Below are 27,587 nucleotides of genomic sequence, written 5' to 3'. Positions count from 1 at the left end.
TGAGACCCTATGCTCCAGGTCGCAAGCACCGCTCACTGAAATTTGGCCCGTCAGCCCCTTTGTTGTGATCTTTTACGTTAAAATGAGAGTGGTTCAGCTGTGCATCCCATGTGAAAAGTGTCTAGGGGTGTCCCTGGTGTGTTTTATACGGTGCCAAGCACAATGGGCTCACAATCCCATTTGAAGCCTCCAGGCTCTCCTGTAACACAATAGTTAATAATAATAGTGAGTCAGAAAGGAACGATTGAAGGAAATAATACTGGAGGTTTTGTTTGAAACCAAAGTTGTTGGAATCATCCTGTTGCTCCTTGGAACACTTGCAGTGCACCTATTTGCAAGGTTACGGATGGATTATATCTAGATTGTATTGGGAAAGGGAGTGCAGGTTAATACACATCTTATCCAGTGCTTAAAAACAAAGCTAATAAAACCAGATGTGCTCAATATCTTGCAGGTTCAAGCCCATGGTAGCCCAGTCTAACAAACCCTAACTACCATGTGACGTACTGCAGAGATCAGCAGTGGCTCACATAAAATAACTGCCCACATGGGTATTTCTATGTATATATTTGTCAGTCCAGCAGCCATAATTTTTGGAGAGACCATAATAGCTGTTGTGTAGAAAAAGTCATTCTCATACCCTCCTTTTCAATGCTTTCCTGCTCGCCTTCTTATCCTAACAGTGATCAGAGGCAGACATTATCATCTTAGGTGTTTCTCAGGCTCACTTTTCAGAACAGGAGGTTTTCAGTATTAGCAAAATGAACCAGAGTTTTTCAGAGTTATCAGTAGTTTTCAGGTATAGTGCCACATACTTCAGTATTCCAGCCCTGAGGTGACAGAAGGGGGTCCTTCATTTCTGAGGGCATGTCAATACTGTAAAGCACTCTGATGTGCTGTCTTCTAATTGCCCCAAGTAAACCCTGCTGGTGCACTCTAAGAAGTACCTAGTTCACATCATCTTAGTGCGCACTAGGTACCTCTTAGAGTATGTCAGCACTTACATTGGGCAATGCTCAGCACGTTAGAGCATTCTACCAATCACCCCCCTCTGGGGCACTATGCTTCACTGTGTAAACAAGCCCCCAATCTTTCCGCCAACTTCCCCACCTCCTCAAAATCATCTCTTATAAACTCATCAAGTTACTTTTCCTTCAATCTGGAAAGGAGCAGGAGAGAGGCTTTATGTTGTTACTTCTTTAAAATACTAGCGATACCGCAGGGATGATGGTTAGGTAGGTAGGTGGACAGATAGACATTCATGCATCGTGGGCTATTTCTGTTCCTAAAATTACATGCCTTAGAGAATTTAAACAGTCTCTTCCAATGTCAAGGGGAGTTATGATTCTGCATGGCCAAAATGCTGGTGTCAATGTTTTGAAATTGAATTGGTGGTTTTGAGCTGTTTGTTTGTGATGTAATTGTTTTGCAAGATCCTTGTACAGCTATGCACAGATGTTTCTTGTTAAACACATTGTGGTATTGTTCACTTATTATTCCAGGACACCATTTTCTAAAACCTAGGAATAAATTCAAATAGGGCAGGATTAGGGATTTACATCATGGAGTCTGTTGGGTCAGGAAAGATTTCTAATTGGCAGTAGGTTGATCTTTCATTTCTAAAGTCAGTGTCTTTAGCTTTCCTATAACATTATATAACCAGAGAATACATGAGAAATGGTTAAAAGAAATGGTTTAAACCCTGAATCTGCACTGAAGGCTTTTTAAAAGCTATTCTGCCCAGAAAAAGTATAGGTATTTTAAACACTATACATGCACCTTTCAGAACGCCAATCCAGCTATCAACTAACATATATAGTCATTTCTTCTGCTGAGAACATATGGCCTCAGTTCTCATTAACACTGAAATCCTTCAACAACATTCTGGTAGTGTCAAAGGGCCTAGGGTATAACCCATTTGAAGGCCCCTTTACATTGCCTAAGTGCTGTAAAAGGCCCTTTGAGTAAATGAGAATCAAACCCAAAGGGTTTGTTTTGTGCACTGGGCAGGGTAGGAGTAGAGAACCTTTATCCCATTTTGTGGGGCCCATGTGAAGGCCAAACTGCATCACACACCTTGTGCTCTGGGGAGTGAAGGGACCGTGTGAAAGTCATGCCTCAGTCCCTTTGCATTGGCATTACTCCTGATTTCCCCTGCTTTAACATCAGAATCAGGCCCTGGATGAAGCCTTGATGATAAGTAACTGCACCTTTATTTCAGTTCTCTGAGCAAGTGATACAGTGACTTTATTTTTCATTTACAATAAAACTCAGAGGTTTAAGTTTAAAAAAAACCTGTAAGAACTTTGTTGGAATGAGGGACTTTTAGCATCACGTGTCATTACCCAGGGTCAAATTGAAGAACCTTATTTTGACTGTGTCTTAATATTGTACTGACTTTCCATATGATTTTGCAACTTATACCTGTTCAAACCAATCAAAAATTCTGCTCATAGACCGAGGCTGCCAGATCTGCAGCTGGAAGCCGAATGTGCGGCAAATGAGTCATCCAAACAACTCAATTTCATTTTGCTTTCCAAGTGTCATTTCTCTTAAAAATCTTTCACCAATCAAAATAAAGACTGCACTGTTTAATGTATGTGTCCTGACTAACTCACCACCAGAATCTGAGACATAAATATTGAGTCAGACACTTGGCTCCGGCTCTGTCACTTTTGCCCAGCTCCCTCAGCATAGGGGCCATAGGGGACATGTTAGGGCATTGCCAGAGTCTTGAGATCAAGAGGTCCCTGGAGGATGTAGTGCCCCCTAGAGATAGGTTCCTAATGTGGCTGATTACAGGATCAGGGAAGCATAAATATGGCATTAAGCCCCCCTCTCCTGGATCCTGTGCAGAGAATAGCTTGGCCAGACCAGAGGACCATGCTTGCTACATTTAACAATAACTTGTTCTTTCATGATAACTTCTGGCTCAGTCCTGGAAGGTACCGAACACCCTCCCCTCAATGGGACCAAAGCATGCTAACTGGAAAGATCGGATCCTTAATGCCCTAGTCAGTCATGCTTTAACTTGGAAAGGGAGTCTTCTGTGTCACAATATTTCCCTGTTCAGCAGTGATGCCACTCAGCTTAGTTAGCCTATAGAGCTAGAAGGGTTTTTCCCCCCTTAAAAAGCAAATCAAGCCAAGAAACAATGGATATGTAAATATGGCCATCTTGCCGCTTACATAACAGACTAAGCCCAGGGAAAAACTCATCCCACAAATACAAAGTGTCTGTGATAATTTTTCAGTAGTCTGAAAAATAGAGCTAAAAGTAACATACACTGTAAAGAAAAGATACTGTGTCCTAGGTGCAACTCTCTTACCCCCTAGATTTTGATGCTCCCTTGAGATGGATACCAGGTCATTAGCACACACATACATTACTCATTTTCACATCTATTTTTGAAAACCAGGCCAAGACCATTTAATTGCCCTTCCCTGGGCCACACAGGATGTCTGTGGCAGACCTAAGGAGATAACCCAGATCTCCAGCCATAGAGTTAGTTCTGTGCCTTAACTACAAGACCCTTCTTCCCCATGTATGTGGTAGAAGGAATCATGATTCTCAGGGACTATAGAAAGCTTGGGAATGTTCGTGAGTCATGGGGCTTGTTTATGTGTGGGTGGGTGAGAGGGAGGATGCAAACCTGAACTTCTTGAAGAGGAGCATCTCATGTCTAAAACTATTAACTGGGAGGGAACGCGGGAGGCATGCCCATCTCTCCCTCTTTGTCAGAGGAGTGAAGCGCAGTCTATCTAGCTTGGATATTTATAGAGGGCCAATCACTGCAGCATCAAGTGACTGTTGTGTGGACACTCAGAAAAGTAAAGCAGAGCTATTGAGAAGCTAAAGGAAAGAAAAGTGGGATAGGAAAAATACCAGGATATGGTCTCCCCTACTTGTATCTTCTATTGAAGTCTGCAGACTAAACAAACAGAGGAATGTCACATAACATGGTCATTAGGAAAATTGTCATCTAAAGTGATAATGGCAGGCTACAAACCTGCCTACATGTTTAAGATGCTATTTTAGTCACCTCTGTAGCACAGTGTAAATTAATTAGCAAAACACTAAGGAAAATAGATGGCTTCCTGGAACACTCCCTCAAAGCCTTGTTTGAAGCAAATGTATTAGCTACAAATAGGCAGTAATATATTATGAGGCAGGGTATAAAGGATATATTGCCAGAAACTTGAGCAACCCCGTGGACTTCACTTGAGCCATGTTAATAATTGTTGTCTCTCTCTGTGCCTCAGTTCCCCCATCTGTGAAATGGGGATATTACTTACTTTCTCCCACCCTTGTCTGTTTAGCTCATGAACTCTCTGGTCTCTTACCATGTGTATGTACAGCACCGCGCACAATGGGCCCCTCATGTTATTTGGGGCCTCTACATGCTGCCATACTACACATAATTAACCAATAATGTTTTTTCTTACCAATTTCTAGTTATAATTTATATAATTACTCATTAAAAATATTCTATTTTTTTTTCTGTTTCACTTTCACTGCAGCTCTTTTCACGATGGGTGGAAATAGTGAAGGGCAGCCATGCAAGTTCCCCTTCAAATTTCAAGGCACATCCTACGACAGCTGTACGACAGAGGGAAGGACAGATGGATACCGGTGGTGTGGAACTACAGAAGACTACGATAGAGATAAGAAATACGGCTTCTGCCCAGAGACTGGTAAATAGACATTGATGTGCTGGTCTAGTTTGTCATTGATCTGTATATCACACATGTAATTTTCCATCCTTTAATTGAATAGTTAAAAGTAGTTGAGTTAGGGGCATATGTGCCTCTGGATGTGTTGATATTTCCACTTTATTGAAAATGTGTTGATTGTGGCTTCTAGGCACGTGCACAATATAACCTATAGATGAGCCCATACATAAACCTATGTGTGTTTATATATATTAATATAATATTAAACCAAGGCAACATCAGTTAACAAGAATAAAGAACTACTGAATTTCCATCCAACCCTCCAACCCCCAGGAAAAAACAAAAATCCTCAAGTCCTTTCTGCATCTCAGGAAAAGTCAGAGAAAATAAAATAGCTATTCAGTATGCCTGGCAGGTAGGAAGCGGTGGTCTGTCAGACCAAAAGGGAAGTGGATTCCAGAATTCTGTCCCCTTTACTGAGCATGCTCTTCCAGCAGGCCCCAGATAAATAAATCTCTGGACTATCAGCACAAGTGCTGGAAAATCGCTAGGGAGAGCTGTGCAATACAGATCAGAACTTGAATTACACCCAAAAATGAATTGAGGCCATGGTATGTCTTTTTCCTTCACCACTCTAGTCACCTGACTAGCAGTGAATATATCCATTCAGATGTAATCAGAACCACACTTGGAACGTTGGATCAAAGCTCAGAGCTGAAGCTTTCCTAAGGTTTGAAAGAGTTTGCTTGCGTTTTTCTAACGTAAGCAAGTCGCAAATAGCAACTTTCCCAGATTCCTTGGCTCTTTCAGCTTCCAGATGGAAATGGAATTACCCACAACAACAGACATATATCTGAGGTACACTGTATAGGCCAACCAAAGTATGGCCCAAATCTGTAAAAACATATGCATCTAAGGTTGCATACAATTTTGCATATACCCAGTTCAGATGAAAAAATCTTGGATTCATGCACACAATCCTAGATAGCTTGCCCATGGACATCAGTAATTTGCACAGCTAAATCAAAAATGAGCATAAGCACACATGTATGTAGGAACATGCCTTTAAATTGTAGGTATAAATGTCTACCACTACATGGTAAATGTGGGTAGATTATTACTTTTTAATATCCCTGAAACATGAGTCGCAAATGAAAAAAGCAGTACAAAGGAAATGTGAAACTTAAACAGGCAATGACTAATGATTAACATTTAATTTTTTTCTTTTTTTAAAAGAGTGTTTAGCACAGTCAAATTTAACTTAATAAACATGCCTTTATGAATTTACAACATACTAGGAAACAAATTGAAAATTATCTCTTCTCTCCAGAAGAATGATCTTTCTGCTTTCTTGACAATTTTAAACGCTTGTTAACTTCAGTCGTTACTACATAGCGTGTCACAGGAACACAATTAGTTTAGAGGATTTTATAACTTGGCAGGAATCATTTTTCCGAGATCCAGACTAAAGGCACGGTTACTCATTTAAACTGCCTGTGATGGTTCAGCACTCTTGGCACTTAATGGAGCCAAGGTGAAGCCACCAAATGTAATGAAACCAAAACTAAATATAAGCCTAACTCTGGAGCAATGGCTGGCCCTGGATGAACAAACAGATTGAATCCATTTCCAAGCTTTTTAAAATGCCATCTCTGTTTAAAAACTTGGAGCATTTTGATGGGTTGCTAATTATTTCTGCCCCATCATTACTCTTAACAGCAAAAAAGGATCAAACTTAGCATAACTGGTAATGGGGACACAGAAAAATCTAAGTGATAGTTAAATGAGCAGGAAAACATTGGGACGAATATACTGAAATTCTTACACAAAATCTTAACAATAACTAGAAGTAGTTCATACACTTACCTGTAAGGACCCTCTTTTTGTTTTTTGGACAGTATCTAGCACAGTGGGGTCCTGCTCCAAGACTGGGGCTTCAATGTGCTCTGCTAATACAAATAATGACTAACTTTTGAGCAGATGAAGAAGTTACTACATAATCAGACTATTGTGCTTTGCATTTGTTTATTGTTTACATCTGGTTTATGCAAAATGCCAATCTTCTAACTGGCCTGGTTAGTCTTGACTCCAACTTTCTATGCATTTACAGCAAATATAGGAGCTCTTTCCAAATTATGGCACAAAGCCCCCTATGCCATTTAAGCCCAGTGATGCCTCGGTACAGTGGGTGTGGAAGTGGAATGACCATATGGCATTGGCGTAGATTCTGCAACTCCACAAACCAAACCCCAAACCCTGCCATATTTAACACTCCTATTTTCACAGCATGAAAGTCAGTACGTCCTATCTACATGCATGCTGGCTAAGCCATGCTCCTGCACTGTGGCTACTCAATATCCTTCATTCCAACCTTGAGCAACAAATAGGGGGCACAGTTCTTCAGCATCCTTTCCATGAAGGTTCTGACCCATTGGCCATATTTAAAAGCAGATCCAGCTTCCTCTCTTCCAGTGGCCCGCACTGACCTGGTCCGAGCTGTACTGCAGCCCCTTTCCACAGTTCACAGAAGGACCTTGCCCAGCTACAACACAGGACCTTGCCCTGCCTACCCAACTCCCAAGTCGGTTACTCAGGCTAGGTCTACACTACGGGGGGGGGGGGTGTCGACCTAAGATACACAACTTCAGCTACGTGAATAGCTGGCTGTGAGGACGGCGGTGAGTCGACCGTTGCCGCGCCGCCGTCGACTCCGCTTCCGCCTCTTGCCGCGGTGGAGTTCCGGAGTTGACAGCAGAGCCATTGGGGATCGATTTTATCGCATCCTCATTAGACGCGATAAGTCGATCCCCAATAGATCGATTGCTACCCGCCGATCCGGCGGGTAGTGAAGACGTGCCCTCAGGCTTCATGCAGGAGGTAGTGACTTTCCCACTGTGCAAAGAAGAGAGTTATGTAAGGCAGGTTTGGGGTTTGCTTGGTGCATTTGTTAGTTCCATGTAGGAATGACAAAATAAATAACAGACTAAGGCCCAAGTCTTGAAACCACAAGTGAAAAGGCTTTGCCCATTAAACACTGAGGAATAAGGGGAAGAAACAGCCGCCCTATAGGCCTATATAGTTGTGCTGCAGCACACTATAATCACAGTCTAGAGCAGGGGTTCTCAGACTTCAATGCACCATGACTCCCTCTGGCAATAAAAATGACTACGTGACCCCAGGAGGAGGATCAAAGCCTGAGCCTGCCTGAGTATCGCTGCCCCGGACAGGAGGGCAAAAGCCTGAACCTCACTGCCCCGGGTGGGGTGACCAGAGCCAAAGCCCAAGGGCTTCACCCCCAGTTTGGGGGCTGTAACCTGAGCCCCACTATCCAGGGCTGAAGCCCTCAGTCTTCAGCCCTGGGCAGTGGGACTCGGGCTTCAGCTTTGGGCCTGGGAAGTGGGGTTCAGGCCTGGGCTTCATCCCTTGGCCCCAGCAACTGTAACACCAGCCCTGGCGACCCCATTAAAACTTTGAGGTCCCGACCCACAGCTTGAGAACTGCTGGTCTAGAGGCTGGAATAGCCATAACAGCCCACGGATAGCCACTAAGCAGTTTTATGGTGCAGTCGATCTGTTCTAGTTTTGGATGCAGTGGCCATTTCCCTGGCCTTCCCCTAGTGCAGAGAGTTGGAGAGATGGTCACTATGGCATGCAAGGGAATATGGAGTCTTTTTGTATTGGGTCTCTGTAGCCCCTGTAAACCTGTGTCACCCACTTCAGTGCTGTAGGTGGAGGATTTGAGCATTAGGACTTTACTTCATTTGCCTAAATGTCTTGTATATTTCCCTTATGTCCATATAAAACAAATTGTTGATATAAAATGAATGTTACTACTTGCATTAGCTTCCATTCAGGAACCACTACCACATAAACAACTGACTGTATGTGTCCCAATTAGCATTAAGCCTGGATTTGGAAATATTTGTTACTGTGCTATGTGTATTATATGCATTATTGAACACTACTAGCTGGAGTTTCATAACTGCAGGAGAACTACATATATTCCAGCACTAAATAATAATGTATTTAAATTTTTAAGGCAATATTAGGCTGCCAACTATCATTTGAATCCTGTACAAGAAAAAGTGACTTTACAACAGCCAGCTAGTACTGTACATGTGTTAAAATGGCAAATGATTTTTTTTAAATGGGGGGAGGTGTATTCTCTGTTTGTGATACCTGCTTTAGAGTATAATTTCTACTTTGGGTACACACAAGTACAACTGTGGTCTTCCTGATGCACTATGCTCAAATAGACATATATGTTTGCACACACACACATATATGTGTACTATATGTAAGTGTGGGTGGATATAGTAGAGTAGGAAGAAAAAAGCGGTCTCTGTGAGTACCAAAGGTAGAAATTTTACTCCACAGCACGTATCACATATAGCTTATATCCTTCTCATTAGAGTTAGTTTAAAAACCACTGATTTTAATTGATCCTTTCTGTCAGCACACCTCAACCGTCGCAGTGTGCAAGATCTGACTTTTTGACTCCTCTAAGATCTTTTTTTGTCCCCAGAAGCTAATTAAACCTCAGTGCGACACTTCACAATCTGCTGATATATAACAAAATTATAAAGTTTCTATCAATAAATCTACTCATGGAAGACAACTGAAAGCATTACCAGAAAAGATCTTATTAATTAGGCTAATACCAGTTGTTAATACCACTTTGTTAATCAGTTCCCCCTCCAATTCCACATGCCATTGAGCTGCAGTAGAGTAACTGCTTCTTTCAAGTAGTTGCCAATTGCAGTTTTTGTCTTTAGCTTCCGTGGCTTCAGCGGGAACAATTAGACTTTCCCTCTCTTTTCCTCGGTTGCAGGCAATTTCCTTTTCAAACTGTAATTTTCAGCCACAGTTTCCGTGTTTGTTACAACAGTTCAGATTTTCCAGTTTCTTTCTGGGCTTAGGTATGATTTAAGAGAAGGTGATATCAGTTTTATGTCACAAAAGCTGGTTGATTCTCTACTTATTGCATTTAAATATTGTTTTCCCCATAGCAATGTCAACGGTTGGTGGAAATTCAGAAGGAGCTCCTTGCGTATTTCCTTTCACTTTCCTTGGCAATAAGTATGAATCCTGCACAAGTGCTGGACGTAGTGATGGCAAGATGTGGTGTGCTTCCACTAGTAACTATGATGATGACCGCAAATGGGGCTTTTGTCCAGATCAAGGTAACACAGTTTCTCAAACAATAACTTGAAACCCTTTAATAATGTGTATTACTCCCGCCTCTGTCTCAGGCTAATCAATGATAGAAGAACATTGACCAAAATGCTGTGAGTAATTGATGTAATTGGCATTACATCCAGGATAAGTTTGGGCCCATATTTATAATTCATGTACACTTGCATTACTTTCCCTAAAAATTTGGGAATGCATATTTTACTTTTGAAAATAAAAGAACACTCTCAGAGTACATCTGGCACCCAAAGTTAGGTTTTGGAAAAAGCTTGTCAAAATAAATACATAAAAATGTTTGCATGATATTTTAAAAGACAGGAAAGGAAACAGGTTTTTAATCATAAATGTTCCCCTAAAGTAGTGGTGGGCAACCTGTCAACCCATGGGCTGCAGGTTGCCCACCACTGCCAGAAAGGGTTAGCAGAAAAAAAACCCCAAAGCCCCCCCAAAACCCCACAACTCTTGAAAAAGTGGGGAAAATATTTTTTTAAAATAAATTATTTTCATTTTAATAATCTTTGGTGTTATTTGTAAATCAATTAGAGATGTTTTTTAAATGCAGTACTTGCAACATTTACCAACAATTGCTAAATTCAGGTATCTGATATACAGAAGCATTTTCCATTTTTTTAGAACAGGAAATAAGTGCTATATTCAGACGCTGATTTGGTAACTGTTAATAAAACGCTGCCCTTTTGTAATATGGATGATTTTTCACCTATCAATAGTACTTTAACCGTACTGAATCAATGCCCTCCTGTACTAATAAGGATTAGGGAGGTGACGACTTGGTGTTGACAAATATGTACTAGAGTCTAAGATGGCAGCACAAAAGTACTAGTGACCTAAGGTAGGTTTTAAACTCAGAAATCCAGAGGTGAAAGGCTACTGCACTAATCCTAGGCCTCCTCCTGCCTCATCTTATCTTCAACTCAAGCAAGACAAATAATGAAAACAGCTATTTTGTTAAAATAAAATAAAAAAACCCTTGCCTGCCTCACTCTGTATATCCACTGGATGGTTTTTAATGATTGAAAGCAAGATTCAAGGTCCAGATTGTGGTTTAATTCTTCCATGCTAAATAAATCAAACGTTTCACTTGAACTACCGGTACTTCCTTCCTTCTCAGAAGTACTAAGGCAATGTTCACGGGCACTTTGCATGGGAGACAATGAAAATATATGCACGAGTCAACTGTACAATAGGATTTAAAAGAAACCTTTCTGTCTAATGAAATTTCCTAAGACTTGGCAACATGCATGGCATGTTTATTATTATTATATGAAATTCCACATCAAGCAATATTTATGATGGGAATCTTTTGGTGGAGAGAGGAGTGGTGGCAATTTTATGGGACTGGGATAATAGATGCAATATATCTTTATTCGGATACAAGCAACCTCTGTGGACTCATTGTGTTGTTCAGGTTACAGTCTTTTCTTGGTTGCTGCTCATGAATTTGGCCATGCCATGGGACTAGAGCACTCTGAGGACCCAGGAGCTCTTATGGCTCCAATCTACACCTTTACCAAGAACTTCAGACTGTCTCAGGATGATATTAAAGGAATCCAGGAACTTTATGGTAAGGTATTCATCATTTATCAAAAGTACCGGCTGACCTATTATTTTCAGATGCTATTAGACAAATGCAAAGTGCTCCACTTAGGAAGAAAAAATCAGTTTCACACATACAGAATGGGAAGAGACTGTCTAGGAAGGAGTACGCAGAAAGGGATCTAGGGGTTATAGTGGACCACAAGCTAAATATGAATCAACAGTGTGATGCTGTTGCAAAAAAAGCAATCATGATTCTGGGATGTATTAACAGGTGTGTTGTGAGCAAGACACGAGAAGTCATTCTTCCGCTCTACTCTGCTCTGGTTAGGCCTCAGCTGGAGTATTGTGTCCAGTTCTGGGCACCGCATTTCAAAAAAGATGTGGAGAAATTGGAAAGGGTCCAGAGAAGAGCAACAAGAATGATTAAAGGTCTTGAGAACATGACCTATGAAGGAAGGCTGAAAGAATTGGGTTTGTTTAGTTTGGAAAAGAGAAGACTGAGAGGGGACATGATAGCAGTTTTCAGGTATTTAAAAGGGTGTCATAAGGAGGAGGGAGAAAACTTAGCCTCGAAGGATAGAACAAGAAGCAATGGGTTTAAACTGCAGCAAGGGAGGTCTAGGTTGGACATTAGGAAAAAGTTCCTAACTGTCAGGGTGGTTAAACACTGGAATAAATTGCCTAGGGAGGTTGTGGAATCTCCATCTCTGGAGATATTTAAGAGTAGGTTAGATAAATGTCTATCAGGGATGGTCTAGACAGTATTTGGTCCTGCCATGCGGGCAGGGGACTGGACTCGATGACCTCTCGAGGTCCCTTCCAGTCCTAGAATCTATGAATCTATGAATATTATAAATAATGTGCACTTCTGATTAATTAGAGATGCAAATTTCCATTTCCTTGCCTGCCTCACTCAAGATATTGTTAGTGTTCCTACTTCCTATTATGGCTCAATTCAGTAACAAGCAGCCACTTACGCTTCTGAGCTGTGAAAGCCCCAGAGCAGCATAGGTTAATCCCAAATCTTTAGGTGGAACTTTCAGAGGCCCTCTCTCTCTTTGGCTATGAAACGCCATGCTGGGAATTGTGGGATACCTGCTCTCTAACGTGTAGTCCCTAACTCCGAGCTCATGCCCAGGTGTCAGGGAACTATAATCACCTTGCCCTACATATTGCTAAAGGGGTGGGCTATCCTGACTAAATGGCAGAGGGCAGTGCAAGGGTCCTGGTATGGACCCTCCCCCACTCTCCCCACTGCAACCCTGGGGGAGGGGAGCTCTCTCGTTCTCCCTACCGCAGCCGCAGGGCAGGAGGAGTTCTGCATCCCCCACCAAGCCCCACTCCCAGTGCAGGAGCTCACTCTCTCCGCTGCAGCCCCGGGGTGGGAGGAGCTCTCTGCCCCCACTTTTTTCTATTAAAATATTTCCTCCTAACATGCAGTGCGCAAACACAGTGAGGTCATACACGTATCCCCGTAACGTGAGGTTATGGATGCACATGCACCTACTTGGTTTGCACATGTTCCCCCCATAAGGTTAAGGAGCCCGTATTCGAAGTGGATTAAAGGTACAGTTCGTTTAAATGGTGGACACGTGGCTGTTTATTTCTTTGTATATGATGCATGTACATGTGTAGATATGGTTTAACGTGTATAATGTATGTGTGTTTAATGTGTCCCCCCCACAAAGCGGTAACATTTAAATTCCTGCGCACACCCCTGTTTCTATGGGAGATGTGCATGCATAGTTCTGGGCAGAACCTGGGCCTAACATGGGGGTAGAAACTTTTCCCAAGGACAGTGTACTACCTACTATCAACCAGAGAAAACTTCATGCCAGATATTTAGCTCTTCATTTAGTCTCCTGGAAGCAATGGGGTGATAGAGGTTAATGGCTGGGTATACAATTTTCTTCTTCTGACACCAACTAGGGATCTCACTCTTTTAGCCTGTAAAGGACATTTAAGTCTATACTCCAAAGGCCTTTTTTGTCTAAAAGCAATGCAAAGAGGGTAAAGCTGTTTCACAGATGGAGACATACATGCCATCTTCATCCTCGTACTATTGTTTTCAAATAGGGATGCTTCAAATGAACAATTCTACCTTGTTCATTAAGGAGACACTCCCTAGACTTAGAAGCTGGTGATTGCTGGTGCTGGTTAAAATGAAAATAAATTGTGCTGGAGGGACAAGTTGCTTTTCATGAGTGTCTTGTCTCCACTCTGCTCAATTTAGTGATTATTCTCCACATGATAGATGTTTCTTGTTATTTTCTGATACGTTTCAGAATGATATGTGAATAATAAACCTCCTCACCTGATTGATTTATTGATGATGGACCAGAATTTACGAGTATAATGTGTAGTGTGTTACCTCTATCACCGTCCTATCAATCAGCCAATGATTTAGGCTGCACAACAGGAAAAACAATTGTAGATAATGTGTGGACGGTGATAGCTGTATATACCAGATGTTTCTCGTGATTTCTGTGGGGAAGAAGAGGATATCAGATATTTGTATTCTGCGTTCATGTTTAATATTTATTTATTTTTCTCCAGAGATCATTTTAGCATATATTGCATGGTGGTGGTTTTATGACTTTGATCAGTTAAAATCCATTCAGTCTATAGATTTGCTAAGCTACCATGTAGGGATGAAAATATCTCTGAATATAAGGCTGCTGATCAGTTTGAAAGGATCATATCATTTCTCTAGCTGGGCTTCTCGGTTTTCTAACTGCATCACTTCCTAATTACTGGTGCCTTGATTCTGTAGTTCTGGACACCTTAGGAATGCTAATAATAATACCAAATAATTACCAGATATAAGTTCTTTATTCAAAAACATGACTTTGATATTCATTTTTTCCAATTCCTGGGGTCTTTAATTGAAATTATTTAATCATTTGTGTAAAGTCTGAAGAGACCAACCAAGATTGGACCTCATTGTGCAAGGTGCTGCACATAAACATGGAAAAAGTATCCCTGCTTGGAATATTTTACAATCTAAATAGACAAGACAAAGGGATGGAAGCAGAAAAGGATGCAGCATACTACCAAAAGATTGGGAAGTGAGGCACAGTAAGGTTAAGTGATATTCACAAGTTCATAATTAGAAGACTCAGAATGTAACCCAAGTCTCTTAAGTCACAGGCCTAAGCCTTAACCAGAAGACCATCCTTCCTGCCTCTTTAACTAACTGAAGTAATACTTTAACTCAAAGAACTTTCCATTTTTGTAAACAAACTTGTATTTTGCTTTTGGGATTATTGTTCATTACACATTTTCTAGCATTATTCAGAGCTACATCAAATCAGCTGGAGTCACGTTTTGTTTAATGATGTAAAACCACCTGATTGCTAAGGAGCAGCCAGATGCTACACCAGGCAATGCAGCCGTGGCCAAATAACAAAACAAAATAAAATCCAACAGATGGCAAAGTGCATGTTTTGAAGAGAACATTTTGATTCTTAATGAAGGGAGAAAGGCTACAAATGGCTCAAAATGGGTATTTATGACTTGCAAACTATTAGCAGGCTGGAAAAATTGCAGTACAAAAAGCTGGTATGTATAGTACTCTTTATTCAGAATTATCTGCACATCAGCTCAGATACCATGGCATACACTGTTTTAAGAAACTTTAGTTTGTTATATTTTAAACTACCCCATCACTGGGCAAAAAAATTCTCAAAGTTAATAATTGTAAATTGCTAACAAAAATTGTCTGTCCTGAAAATCTTCCAGACTAAATAGACTGGATCAACTATGGGTAGGAGGGGAAATACAGGCACATAGAAATGACATGTCTTGACAAAGCTCACACAGCAGGCTAGTGGCAATGCTGGGAATAGACTCCTCCCACCCCAAGACCTTCTGAGTCCTAATCTAGTGCCCTGTCCACTGAACTACACAGCCTCTGAAACATTTTCTAATTTCCATCAAATATAACCTCCAAACAACTGAAGTGATTGTTTCCATTAAATGATTTATAGCAGTTTGGGGTCTTCACATTATTAGAACAACAATACACTCAAACATTAGAGTATAAATCTGTTCTTTGTTGTAGGAGGATCCACTGATTTTGGGCCAGATCCAGCTCCAACGCTTGGACCAGTCACCCCAACATTATGCAAACAAGACGTCATATTTGATGGTATATCCCAAATTAGAGGAGAAACCTTTTTCTTCAAAGACAGGTAAGTGAGAGACATTGCTTAGTGATAACAGGCTGCCATAAAAAAAGATGGAGAAAAGTTGTTTTCTCTTGCGACAGAGGGCAGGACAAGAGGCAATGGGTTCAAACTACAACATAGCAGATTTAGATTAAATCTCAGGAAACAATGTAAGAACAGGACGACAATGGAACAGATGCCTAGGGTGGTTGTGGAAGCTCCTTCACTGGAGGTTTTCAAAAGGAGGCTGGAGCCATCTGTGCATCTTGGCAGAGGGTTAGACTAGATGACCCTTGTAGTCCTGTCTTACCCTATGATTCTGATTACTTGGAGCAGAAGGAAAGTTCGTGCTATACTGTCAAAGCAATTCTGTAAATTTCTGGTTGAAAACCAGAAAACAAATGTTCTGTTTCAGAACAAAGTGAAAATGATGAAATTTCCCATGGAAGGGAAATCGGGGGGGAGGGGGGAAGGTTTAAGAAATAATCTTTTTTGTTTGTTTGTTTGTTTAAACGACAGGGAGCCAGGAACCTACAAGTCCCAGGAGCCTCAGATTTTCCCAGGCTCTCTTCTGCAGGTTTGGGAGGTTTGTCTAGAGCTGGAACTACCAAGGGCTTCCAGGCTCCCATTTCTGCAGTAGCTTGGGCTCTGCCACAGGGAGCCTGGAAGCTCTGGGGTCCCCAACTCAAAGACAGTCTGAATGGCAGGGATGCTCCTAGAGCCACTGGCCTTGGGAGCCTGGACTTCCCAGCAGCACGCCAGGCAAGGTGGCAGGAAACCAGGCAGGGCTCCATTGGAACCCACTTATGTTTTGCCAGAAGATCATTGAAACAAATATGTTTCTGCAAAATAGTTCAGTTTTGATGACTCAGTAATGAAAAAACCTTTAGCCAGCAAACTCCCAACCAGCTCTAGTTGGGGGAGTATAAACAGCACTCTTGTGCTCCCTCCGCCTCCCCATTGCTTGGTTACACCAAGCATTCTCTGGCTATAGCTAAGGTTCTGAACATGTGCATATAGTGTGAGTGTGAGAGTGAGAGAGAAACGCAAACACAACAACTCAGATTTAGGACCAGAAAGTGAACATGGCCAAACTATCAAATGGAACTGACCCATCCAATTTCAGTGTCTGCGAGTTGCAAAAAGTAACACAGAATAAAAGAGTGAAAAGTACACTCATTGCTCCAATAATCCAATGTTTTATTATTGCCACAAAAACAGAGAATTGTATTACACAGGAGAGTAGACTAAATAATCATAATGGCTCTTTCTGGCCGTAAAATCTATGAACTCAGCATATGTGTTTATATACATGATATGTGTGGGGGAGTATATATGTGTGCACATTCACACTCATTTGTGCTTGAGTAAATTCATTTTAGAAATTATGCTTTTTAATAATAGCTAAAAATGTAAAAACAAATCTCACTTGTTTAAAAGAAGCAGACTTCCTTGTTTAAAACTGCTCATGCAGTGCTGTAAAATATGAAATTGGCATGAATCAGAATGTCAATGGTTATATTATAAACCAGATAAACAGGCACAAAGGCCATTTTTCCAGCAGTACTGGAAACCACAACAGCTATGTGCTCTGCTGAAACACAAGAGACTTGGATGCACTGAACAGAACTAAATAACCAAACTGGGCATGCTCACAAAATATCTGCCGTGGAGCTTCCAATCTCAGGCCATATAATAATCATTTGTGCCTGCTGGTGTTGTATGCCCAGAAATGTCCTCCACGTTTAATTTTCAGCTGGAACACTTATGATTTTCTGCGAAATAATATTGCCTAAGCCATGTTCTTTGATCATCCTTTCACAGAAAAGAGCAGAAGGGAGAGGCAAGCTCTCGGGGCCTGATTCATCACTATGTAACTCCACTGGTGTAACTCCAATAATTCAATGGATTTACTCCCAATTTACATGCATGTGAGATCAGAATCAAGGGCCAAGGTTTGGGAGGTTAACTTTTGCTCTGTTACTGGGTTTCTGGTCAAGTAACAGAAACTGGGGTGACAGATGGAGGAGAGAGGAACACAGTAAAGAGACTATGGGCAGGTCTTCACTACCCGCCGGATCGGCAGGTAGTGATCAATCTATCTGGGGGTCAATTTATCGCATCTAGTGTAGACGCGATAAAATCGATCCCCGATCGTGCTCCCCGTCGACTCCAGAACTCCAGCTTGTGAGAGGCGGAAGCGGAGTCGACGGGGGAGTGGCAGCGATTGACTCACCGCCGTCCTCATGGCCAGGCAAGTCGACCTAAGATACGCCGACTTCAGTTACGCTATTCGCGTAGCTGAAGTTGCGTATCTTAGGTCGACCCCCCCTGCTAGTGTAGACATGGGCTATGAAGAAAATTCCCCCGCTGAAGCTGCTTTGTGGTGCTATCGGTATAAGGGGCCTCAGGAGATTTCCCTTGGGAAGGAAACTCTGCTGGCATTGGGGCACTTAGAAGCTCTTGTGCTATTCCTATCAGGCCCCCAAAAAGTAGGTGTGGCCAGGGCTTCCCTACAATCTGGTGATGTGCAGCTGCCAGAAAAGTCCCTTGTGGGCTGTGAGCAGTTGCACAAGCAGTCCATGGAGGGCAAACATCGCAGAAAGCCACCTTTGGACCGTTCCATGCCTGAGCTGCAAAGGGCTGGACCCCAGGACCCGAACCACTTCCTGTTTACCATACACAGGGCACACACTTCTGCTAGCCTCGATATTTGAGGGCAACCCTTAGCTCAGGCTTCCTTTTAGCTATACACATGGCCTTTCAATAAAGTCAATCACCTTTAAACAAAACAACAACGACAAAGTTTAAATGCAGGGGGAAAAAATCTGTGGAGTCAAATTTGTTGCATTGCACAAAAGTAACTTGATACGTTTGCAAAACCTGCCTGACTGGGGGCTAGCTCATACCATTTCTGAATTGTGGTATTAAAATTGATACTCCAATGCCATATGTATCATTTTTAGGTCCCAATTTTCAGCCAGGCCCCAAGCCAGCTTCCATTTTTGCCAATGGAATATTGCTGGTGTAAACAGGTAGTCATTTAGGCCCAGGTTTTTAAAGGTATTAATGTGTTCAGCATTGCGACACTTAACTGACTTAGCAGTCTAAGTACCATTTTCAAAAGAGATTTAGGCACTTAGATTCTAAGTCCCTTTGACTTTCAGGTCCTGATTCAGGAAAGCACCTTAGTACTGCACTGGATATTAATATTCCACAAAAATACAGCCATAATTATTTTCTGGCACAAATGGAATTCACAAATAGAGGTCATCTCTGAAAACAGATCCTACTAAAAACAGTTTCCCAGCCTTTAAAATCCAAGATTCCTGAAGAAATTTCCATTCAATGTCCTGGGAAAGAGAGAGGAGGTTGTCAAGTGTATAAATATACCATACTTCAGTTTCCTTATGTAGGGCACCTCTGCTGAGCCCAGCAACAGTCTCTTGCAGTTCCTCTCCACCTGTCTCCCCTCCTTCCTTTGTTTGCCAGCTGCTAGTGGTAGTGCAAGTCATAGCATTAGTGTAATCAACAATTGCCTTGCTTTAATCAACTATATTATTCACATAGGTCTCTTGCACTTGAAACTCACGTGCAAGTATTATGAATGTGTATATACAAGGCATCAGCCGTGTCAGGTCAACATTTTATAATATACAAAATCATAGGGAAATATGAAATTCAACATGCAGTCGGAATAATTTAATTGTTCCAAGAACAATATAAAGACTAAAACAAATTGTTCAAACTGACTCATACTTTATCTAACATTCAGCAAAGAAAGGGTATGACTATTTATTTGGTTTACTTTGGAATTCATTCGCCTATCAGTCTCCTGGATTTCCCAATATTAGAGGAGAAGGCAGAAAACAACCTTGTGATCCATTTCTGGAATTAATAACACTGAATCATGGGGCCTGTGACTTTTATGACTCACCCACCTTAATAATAAAAATGACCAAAGAATCCAATTTTTATATCACATAGATATAAGACTGAGAGAGGACTAAGGAGAAAGACTAGATGAACTCTTCAAAGCAAAGGGTTTTGTTTTTGTTTTTCCTCTCCATACAGATGTAGGTAGAATCAAGAAATGAGGGAAGGGAAATACTGTGCATATGTGCTACTCTACATAAGCAAGAGGTCCCGTATTAAAAGACCTGCTAGTCTTTCCAATGAGGATGTATGAAGCAATCTTATTAATTAGTAGAGCCGGGAGGAAATTGGAATTTGTGTTCAGTGGGAAATTCCAGCATTTAGAAATTTGTTTTCATTCAATTGGAACAAAAATTTTTTTTTTGAAATTTCCTGCAAAATGAAAAGTCCAAATAATTTAAATTCAAATCCACTGAATCATTTTGTTTCACAAATGTAAAAACATAATATATTGGATGCATTATATGTATATGTAATATACAATATTAAATTAATATTTAATGTAAAAGTCTAAACAAAATGTTTCAACATTATTGAAATGAAACAAGAAAGTTCATTTCTTCTCTTTTGCCATTGAATTTTTTGCTGGAATCAACACGTAACCACAAAACGTATCACTTTTGACTAAACTGCATTTTCCAACAGAAAACTGTTGTGTCAAAAATATTTTGATGGGCTCCATTCAGTAGAGATGGGCTTGAACCACATCCCTGCTTTCGAACCCTTCTGGGCTCGGGGAGGTTTAGAATCCAAATGTGGATATGGATCACTGGCCCTTTTCTCTGATTAGAGCCTAAATTTGATCCAAACTTTGCAAAGGGGAGCAGAGCCACTAATATGGATCAGAATTCTGCAGCTTGGGCCCTTCTCTAAGGATAATCATTTATTAAAAGCTATATATGTAGTGGCAGATATGTGTTACATGGAGTTCCTTATGGCACATGTGATCTGCTTTTCTGTGAAAGAAAAGAAACATATAATAGGCAATAGGAAAAGAACCTTTTTCATATAGTGTATCAGTAAATTTGCTTTTTTGTGTGTGTCTCCTGCTATAGCTACTCTGACGACTTCTTCATTAAAAATAAATATGAAATTGATGTTTATATCAATGAAAAATAGAACACATTAAGACATCATTATCCTAGTTATTAAGACCATATCTCAAGTTATATCTAACAAAACTTTTGTAAAAAAAAAAAAAAAAGAGGAAAAGTAACATACGTTTAGCCATTTGCTGTCTTGCTCATATCAGCTACTACACCCTATTATCATAATTGTTTAATTTTAGAAATGAGACGAAAAACTATCGTACTTACAAATACATATTAAAATGCTCTAAATTTGAGTCCTTGCTAGCTCCGTTTGTTGATAGTCAGATTTCAACTGATGGTGGTATAGCAATCTATAAAGGCAATTTAGGGCCTGATCCTGCAATTTTTAGGCAACACTGAAATACAATTTCAGTCTCTGAGAGTTTCATGAGAAAAAGGATTCCAGTTAGGGGTGAGAAAAACTGACACTTTTTTCAGCTTCTACTTTTCAGAATGATATACTTTAGCTGGTAGCTAGTAAACTAATTATCAGGTCAAATCCAGCTTTTGTTGCAACAGGGCTTCGGCTAGCTTGTTGATTTTTCATCTTAAAAATCTGGCAAACTGCTATAAGCTTTTGTTCTGTTGGGGCGGGGGGGGGGGGGGAGAAAAAGGCTGTTCCTTCAACAGGGGAGAAAAACAGTAGTGCCTTTGTTAATATCAAGTGCCATCTACACAATGCACTGACATTGAAAGATAATTAGTTTTTAAAATCTTAAATCAAATGAGGATACTGCTTGTACATAAAATAAGCATTTCTCTAATGAACATTTTTAATGTTTAAGGTTTCTCTTACAGCCAAGCTCACTTCCCAGCTGCTTGATATATAGTTATTCGATTTGAACTTTTAGTCTCTACAATAATAATTGCAAGAGCAATTCATGGAATGCAAATGTCTGCATTTGTCAAATGCTTGTCCATCTGCTCCATACACAACAGCAGGATAACTGTAATCATGTAACTGCCTTGTAAATGGTTTTATTTGTATAATTGAAGCACAGAATACATTTTACTCTGGCGCAAGAAGCAACATGAACCCTTCAGCCATCAATCTACTTCATTTCAGTGGGGTTCCGGCGGGCGGCAGATTATGCAACCATTTCATTAGCATGCTGCAGGAGGATTCATTTAACCTCTCAGGCACAGTTTTGAACGTATAGCCAAGCAGTTATAAGTTTGTGCTGCTGTTGCTAGACCATGTGAGAGCATGTGCGTGTTCAGGCACATATGCCTTTGCCAGATATGATGAGAAACAGATGTGCCGATGAATCAGTTCATTGTAAAGCCTGTGCCATTTTCTGTTCTGTTCAGATTCATGTGGAGGACTGTAAACCCCCGAAATAAACCCACAGGTCCCTTGCTTGTTGCTACATTCTGGCCGGAGGTGCCAGAAAAAATTGATGCTGTCTATGAGGCCCCTCAGGAAGAGAAGACCGTGTTTTTTTCAGGTATTGGTTTGAAGTTGTAAACATAGCTTGCATAAGCGCTGCATTCAAATTCAGTCTTCTAAATGCTAAGCTGGATGAGGGAAATGTACCTCTGAGGGCAGCCATATCAGATCTGTTATGAATGTCAGATTTCAGCTATTCCTTTCCTAGAACTAAAGGTCCAGAACCTGCAAGGTGCGGAGTATCCTCCACTGCCATTAACCCACTGGGAGCTGAAAGGCTGTTAGCGTCTTGAAAGAAAAGCTCAGCAATATGCAGAATTGATTCACTCTATGTGAATGCTGGCATTTCACTCACACTGAATGTCACACCTCACTTTGTCCAGGTCACTCTCATTGTCAGCTACAGGATCAGTACAGATCACTTCTCTTTGAGAATCTTAGACTTAATTCCATTCCTTTCCATGTTCTCCTGCTGCACCTCTACTGCCTGTCAAAGACAAACTCCTGCTCTGCATTCCAGGAGTCTAACTTGGATTACTCATCAGGCAGAGAGGATGCACGTGGGCATGCTAGCTAGCTTGACGGGAGAGGATAATAATAGATACAAATCAGTATACTATCCATTTTAAGTCAGTCGTATATATGCTCCAGCTAGCCTAGCCAAACTACTGCAGCTGGGAGGTTGTTTTCAATGTTTGGAAAACCGAGCCAGCCAAAACTATCCTCCAGAATCCATTGCAACATGACTAAACATCTCCAACCATGTAAAAAACACATGGTTGATGCTGCTGTACATTTTCTGCACGGGGAGGAAAGTATTGTTATTTTATTCCCCATGTTTGATTGGCTATTGGAGTTAAGCTACATGGTAAAAAATAAAAACTCAGCACAGTCAAAATGCATTGATATGCTATCTCCAGTAAATATTATTGTTAGTTGTGTGGGATTTTGGAGATTTTATTTTGTTTGGTTTGGTGTCATTTGTTTGTTTGTTTTGTTTTTTGCGGGGAAATGCAATTGCTTTAGAAAAATTCTAAACAGGAAAGACTAGCAAACGCTAAAAGATCAGTAGGAAACTGCCTCTAGCCCAAGTACCCTAAAATCCTTTGTACAGGAACATCCACATTTTGCTTCTGACAGGCCATGCTGGTAACTTACAGGATGGAGAAGATTATCCTGGGAAGCAGTGACTATGAAAAGATTTGGGGGTTGTGGTGGATAATCAACTGAACACGAGCTCCTACTATACTCTGTGGCCAAGATAGCTAATGCAATTCTGAGATGCATAAACAGGGGAATCTGAAGTAGAGCAGAGTCTATGAGTACCTACACGAGGAACAAATATTTAATAATAGGCTCTAGTCTAGAAAAGAAAAGTATAACCCGATCCAAGTTCAAGCTAGGCACATTCAGACTGGAAATAAGGAGTAAATTTTCCATGGCGAGAGTAATTAAGTATTGGAACAATTTAATCTGAGTATGGTGGATTCTCCATCACTGACCATTTTTAAATCAAGATTGGATGTTGTTCTAAAAGCTCTGCTCTAGGAATTATTTTGAGTTAGTTCTATGGCCTGTGTTATACAGGAGGTCAGACTAGATTATCACAATGATCCCGTGTGGCCCTGGAATCTGTGAATCTGTGAGTTTGCCAGGAAGTTCAATGTTGCACCTTACACCTTTCTCGTGTTATATAACTTAGTTCCAGATCCAACTCCTAGTGAAGTCAATGGAAAGCTTTCTGACATTCACAATTATTGTAATATAATTATGGCCAATAGACATATTCTCTCATGGCGAAAGCTTCCGTGGTCACCGGTGGATAATTTCACTGGAGTCAATGGAAATATTCACTGAGTAAGATACCAAACAATGTAAAGGTTGCAGAATTTGGCCCTTTGATTTGTACGTATTTTGGGTCATATTAGAAATCAAGGACCACAGAATCAGGGCCTTTTAAAATGGAGATATAGACGACCACTTAATATGTGATATTCTTGTATCTAACTTGATGGATGAATTGAAATTTCTGAAATAAACAAACCACAGATACATGGAGATAGGCTGCATTTGGCCTGCTTTAAGACTTCATCATCCAACCAGATTATCATTGTTAATTATTTGTATTACAGTAAACCCAATTGACAGCAAGGCCTATGCATGCTCATAGTCAGAGGCACCCACTGTCCCAGAAAGTTTACAATCTAAATAGACAAGCCAGATGACAAGTAGGAGGGGAAACAGAGACACAGACTGGGGAAGCTATATGTCCAAAGCCAAGCATCAGGTCAATGCCAGAACCAGGAACAGAACCATAATTCCTGAGCCTCAGTCCAGTGCTCTGCTTACTGGAACACACTGTTTACTAGTAATATAAGCAGGATGATAAAAGATCCTATAAAGTGTCACAAAACAGAAATAGCTTTTTCAGTTAATCCACTTTGTAACAGAGTTAACTACCATGTAACTTAAGTGTTTTTCCCACTTAGGAAATGAGTACTGGGTTTATTCAGCCAGTACTTTGGAGAGAGGACATCCAAAGAAACTCACCAGTCTGGGGTTACCTCCCGAGGTACAACACGTCAATGCAGCTTTTAACTGGAGCAAAAACAAGAAAACATACATTTTTGCAGGAGACAAGTTTTGGAGGTGAGACACATTACAGTTAAGGTGGTGAGCCCTTAACTAAGCTCACAGCTGCTGTGGTGGATACTTGTTCTCATTTAGGCTCAGGTGTTTGCTGCAAAATGTTTTGCCAGACAAGAGCCTAAAAAGATTATATCCCTTGGCAGCACAGAAACAAGGTGGTCAGCTGACAAGGCCTGGAATAAATCTCTGAGATTTTCAAAGGCACAAATAGCAGCTAGGTGAAAGTCACTGGCAGTTAAGCAGCTAACTGCCATCTATGCCTTTGAAAAATCTCCCCTTAAACCACTATTCCTGAAGGGCATTGGCCAGAAAACTGGGGAGGGAAAGGGACAATATAAGGCTAGCAAACTTTCGGATAACTGCTCTTCTTGTAGACACAGAAATAACAAAGGGCTAACATATTTCCTTTACTTATCTAGTTGGTGCTGAGGGGAGCTGGGCACATCCTGCTGAAATATATCTGTTAATCTTTTGTCAAATCTAAATTTGAAATTTATTTTGACCGCATCTGCAATCCTCTTCATATGTTTTCTATGCACAGCAAGGCAAACACTCTTTGTAAGGATGTCCACAGACACCCAGAAATACTAGTGTGTATATTAATGTGCCCTAAGAGTCATGTTGGAAATGTCTGTCAGAGAGTTAAAATAATATTATGCAACATAAGTAACCAAAGGCAGAATTCAAATGTCATATTTTTATTTTTGTTATTTATCACGTATTATGATAGCGCCTAGAGGTTCTAACAAAGATGGGATCCTTTTGTGCTAGGCATAGTAGTTACATATAGTAAATGACAGTTCCTGCACCAAAGAGCTTATACTTTAAATAGACAAGACAGACAAAGGCTGGGAGAAATTAAGGATTATCCCCATTTTACAGAAAGGGAATTGAAGCACAGAGAGATTGAAAGACTTGACTAAAGTCATAGGAAGTCTGTGGCAGATCTGGGGACTGAAACCAGTTTCCTGAAAATTATTCTTCCTTCCCAAATAATCAAAGTAATACTCAAAGAGTTGCACAGCAGGAAGTTTTGGCTAACTTTGTGCTAGAAGGAAAGGACAGCTCCTTCACACCCGTCCCTGTCTAGAAAGTCTAACTGAGTCCTGTGCTAGAAGGAAATGTTTTTAACCGCAGGTCTATGAGTGTGATTGAAAGGTTAGTATCAAATAGCTTATGGTGTAGTTGAAGAAAAATTATTTTATTTCATGGAGTTGCATGAGTATAACTGTCAGCAGGTTTTGGCACAAAAATAGGTTCTTAAAATTAGTCACCTGTCTGAGTGCTTCACTGAACTGCGGTGACTTACCTAAGGAATACACATCAAGAAAGTAGTAGAGCTGGGAGCAGAATCCTGACATCCTGGCTCCTGCTTTAATCACCAGACAGACCTTCCTCGCACATGGAATTAGGGCAGGGTTTGGTTTTAAGAACACACACTTTAAATTCCAGGTAGAAATAAGAGCCATTCATTAATTGACAATATAGAAACAAGGAAAAACCAGGAAGCTCCTACTACAGATGTAATATGTTCCCAAAGTTTCAAGTATTCTTTCAGTGAAATGTAAGCTATATCACATATCAAAGATACATCTAGGGTGCCTGAATCCTTTTTATATGAACAATAATTTCATGTTGTGAACAAAGTAGATGAAGTGTCTTTTTTATATTCTGGTGGCTATGAATTCCTATAAGTACATAAAATATCCTTTCACAGAGGTTACCATTTGAAAGACAAGTATGATTAATTACCTTTGAGAACAGCACTCTTCTTTTCCCCATTATCTGAAAATACAGGCATTGATCTTAAAAAGCAAAAGATTGCTTATCACTCACTTTGAAAATAGTAACTATGCAGCTGATCATGTTTAATGTTTTCAAGTATTTATAATATAGCCATTTGTAATACTTCAAATTACAGACCATGAGTTAGCAAAGCTGCTAGTTCCTCCTTAACGCTCACTCTTTTGATTAACTGTATCTTTGGGTCTCCAAGAAATTTATCACTCTGATCTCAGCCACTATTTCTATCAAAGCCCCTTATCAGTTGCAGTCACTGTAGAATGTATAATTTATTGTTAAGCAACTAAACAGCTTAACTGATTTATATCTGCGTAAAGAAGATAGCAAGCAATCAAAAAACATTTGGGAAAAGGCAACTGTGTTTAACACAGACATTATAACCATTAAATATGCAGCTGTTTTATTTTATACAAGTACTCTGCCAGACAGAATCAAAATAACTACTTTACAAAAAGTCCTTTTCATGTCATTATCACAAGCTTTAAACAGAGGTATCAGAATGAAGCCCACTGCCTCCCTTTCAGTGTCTTCATAACAGGATTGGTAAGCCAGGGAGGTTTATTGGGCTGGTGGTGAGGGGAGTTGGTTCATAAATTCCACAGCTAAACTTTTAAAACTTCACTGCAGGATGGTTTAGCCCCCCCAAAGTAGGTTTTGCTTAACTAGTAATAAAAAAAAAAAGTCATGATTTTAAATCTCTCTCTGAATGTATGGGCTTAATTTTTATCTAAATTACATCAGTATAAATGAGGAGTAACTCAGTCGAAATCAAGAGAGTTTTGTGTGTGTAAAACTAGTAAGGGAGAGGAGAATCAGGCTCTGTATAGAACAGGAATATAAACACGTCTGTACAGTATGTGTGTGTAGGAAGTGAAGATGATCATAAAGAGATCAGTCCACTATCACAGTTTAAACTGAGGCTCATTGATGCAGTCCTGTACTGGAGGCATAGGCACATCCATTGCTACCATCCCTTGGTAAATCCTGCATACTCTCCTCTCCCCTTCTTCTGGGAATCAGTTTCAGTCCCTAGGTCCATGTGAGGTAGAGAGCCAGGCCATAGCGTCCCTGCCCCCTGAGGGATATCCTGCATCCCGAGGGTCACAGAATGGGATTAGTCCCTGTGC

At 40.6% G+C, this 27,587-nt stretch overlaps 1 protein-coding gene across 1 annotated transcript in view; it reads left to right on the top strand.

The window, feature by feature from the left end:
- MMP2 (matrix metallopeptidase 2) overlaps positions 1 to 27,587 on the top strand; it is a 45,680-nt gene that overhangs the window by 13,628 nt on the left and 4,465 nt on the right. The window contains exons 6-11 of the mRNA XM_024201404.3: positions 4,521 to 4,694; positions 9,682 to 9,855; positions 11,292 to 11,447; positions 15,486 to 15,615; positions 21,930 to 22,066; positions 24,498 to 24,657. Coding sequence (XP_024057172.1) covers positions 4,521 to 4,694; positions 9,682 to 9,855; positions 11,292 to 11,447; positions 15,486 to 15,615; positions 21,930 to 22,066; positions 24,498 to 24,657 — 931 coding nt within the window. The remainder of the gene's footprint in view (positions 1 to 4,520; positions 4,695 to 9,681; positions 9,856 to 11,291; positions 11,448 to 15,485; positions 15,616 to 21,929; positions 22,067 to 24,497; positions 24,658 to 27,587) is intronic.

The sequence above is a fragment of the Terrapene carolina genome, unplaced genomic scaffold (genome assembly GCF_002925995.2).
Source record: "Terrapene carolina triunguis isolate 2854851 unplaced genomic scaffold, T_m_triunguis-2.0 Scaffold130, whole genome shotgun sequence".
In the NCBI taxonomy this organism is placed as follows: Eukaryota; Metazoa; Chordata; order Testudines; family Emydidae; genus Terrapene; species Terrapene triunguis.
This window is presented reverse-complemented; position numbering and strand designations above follow the sequence as displayed.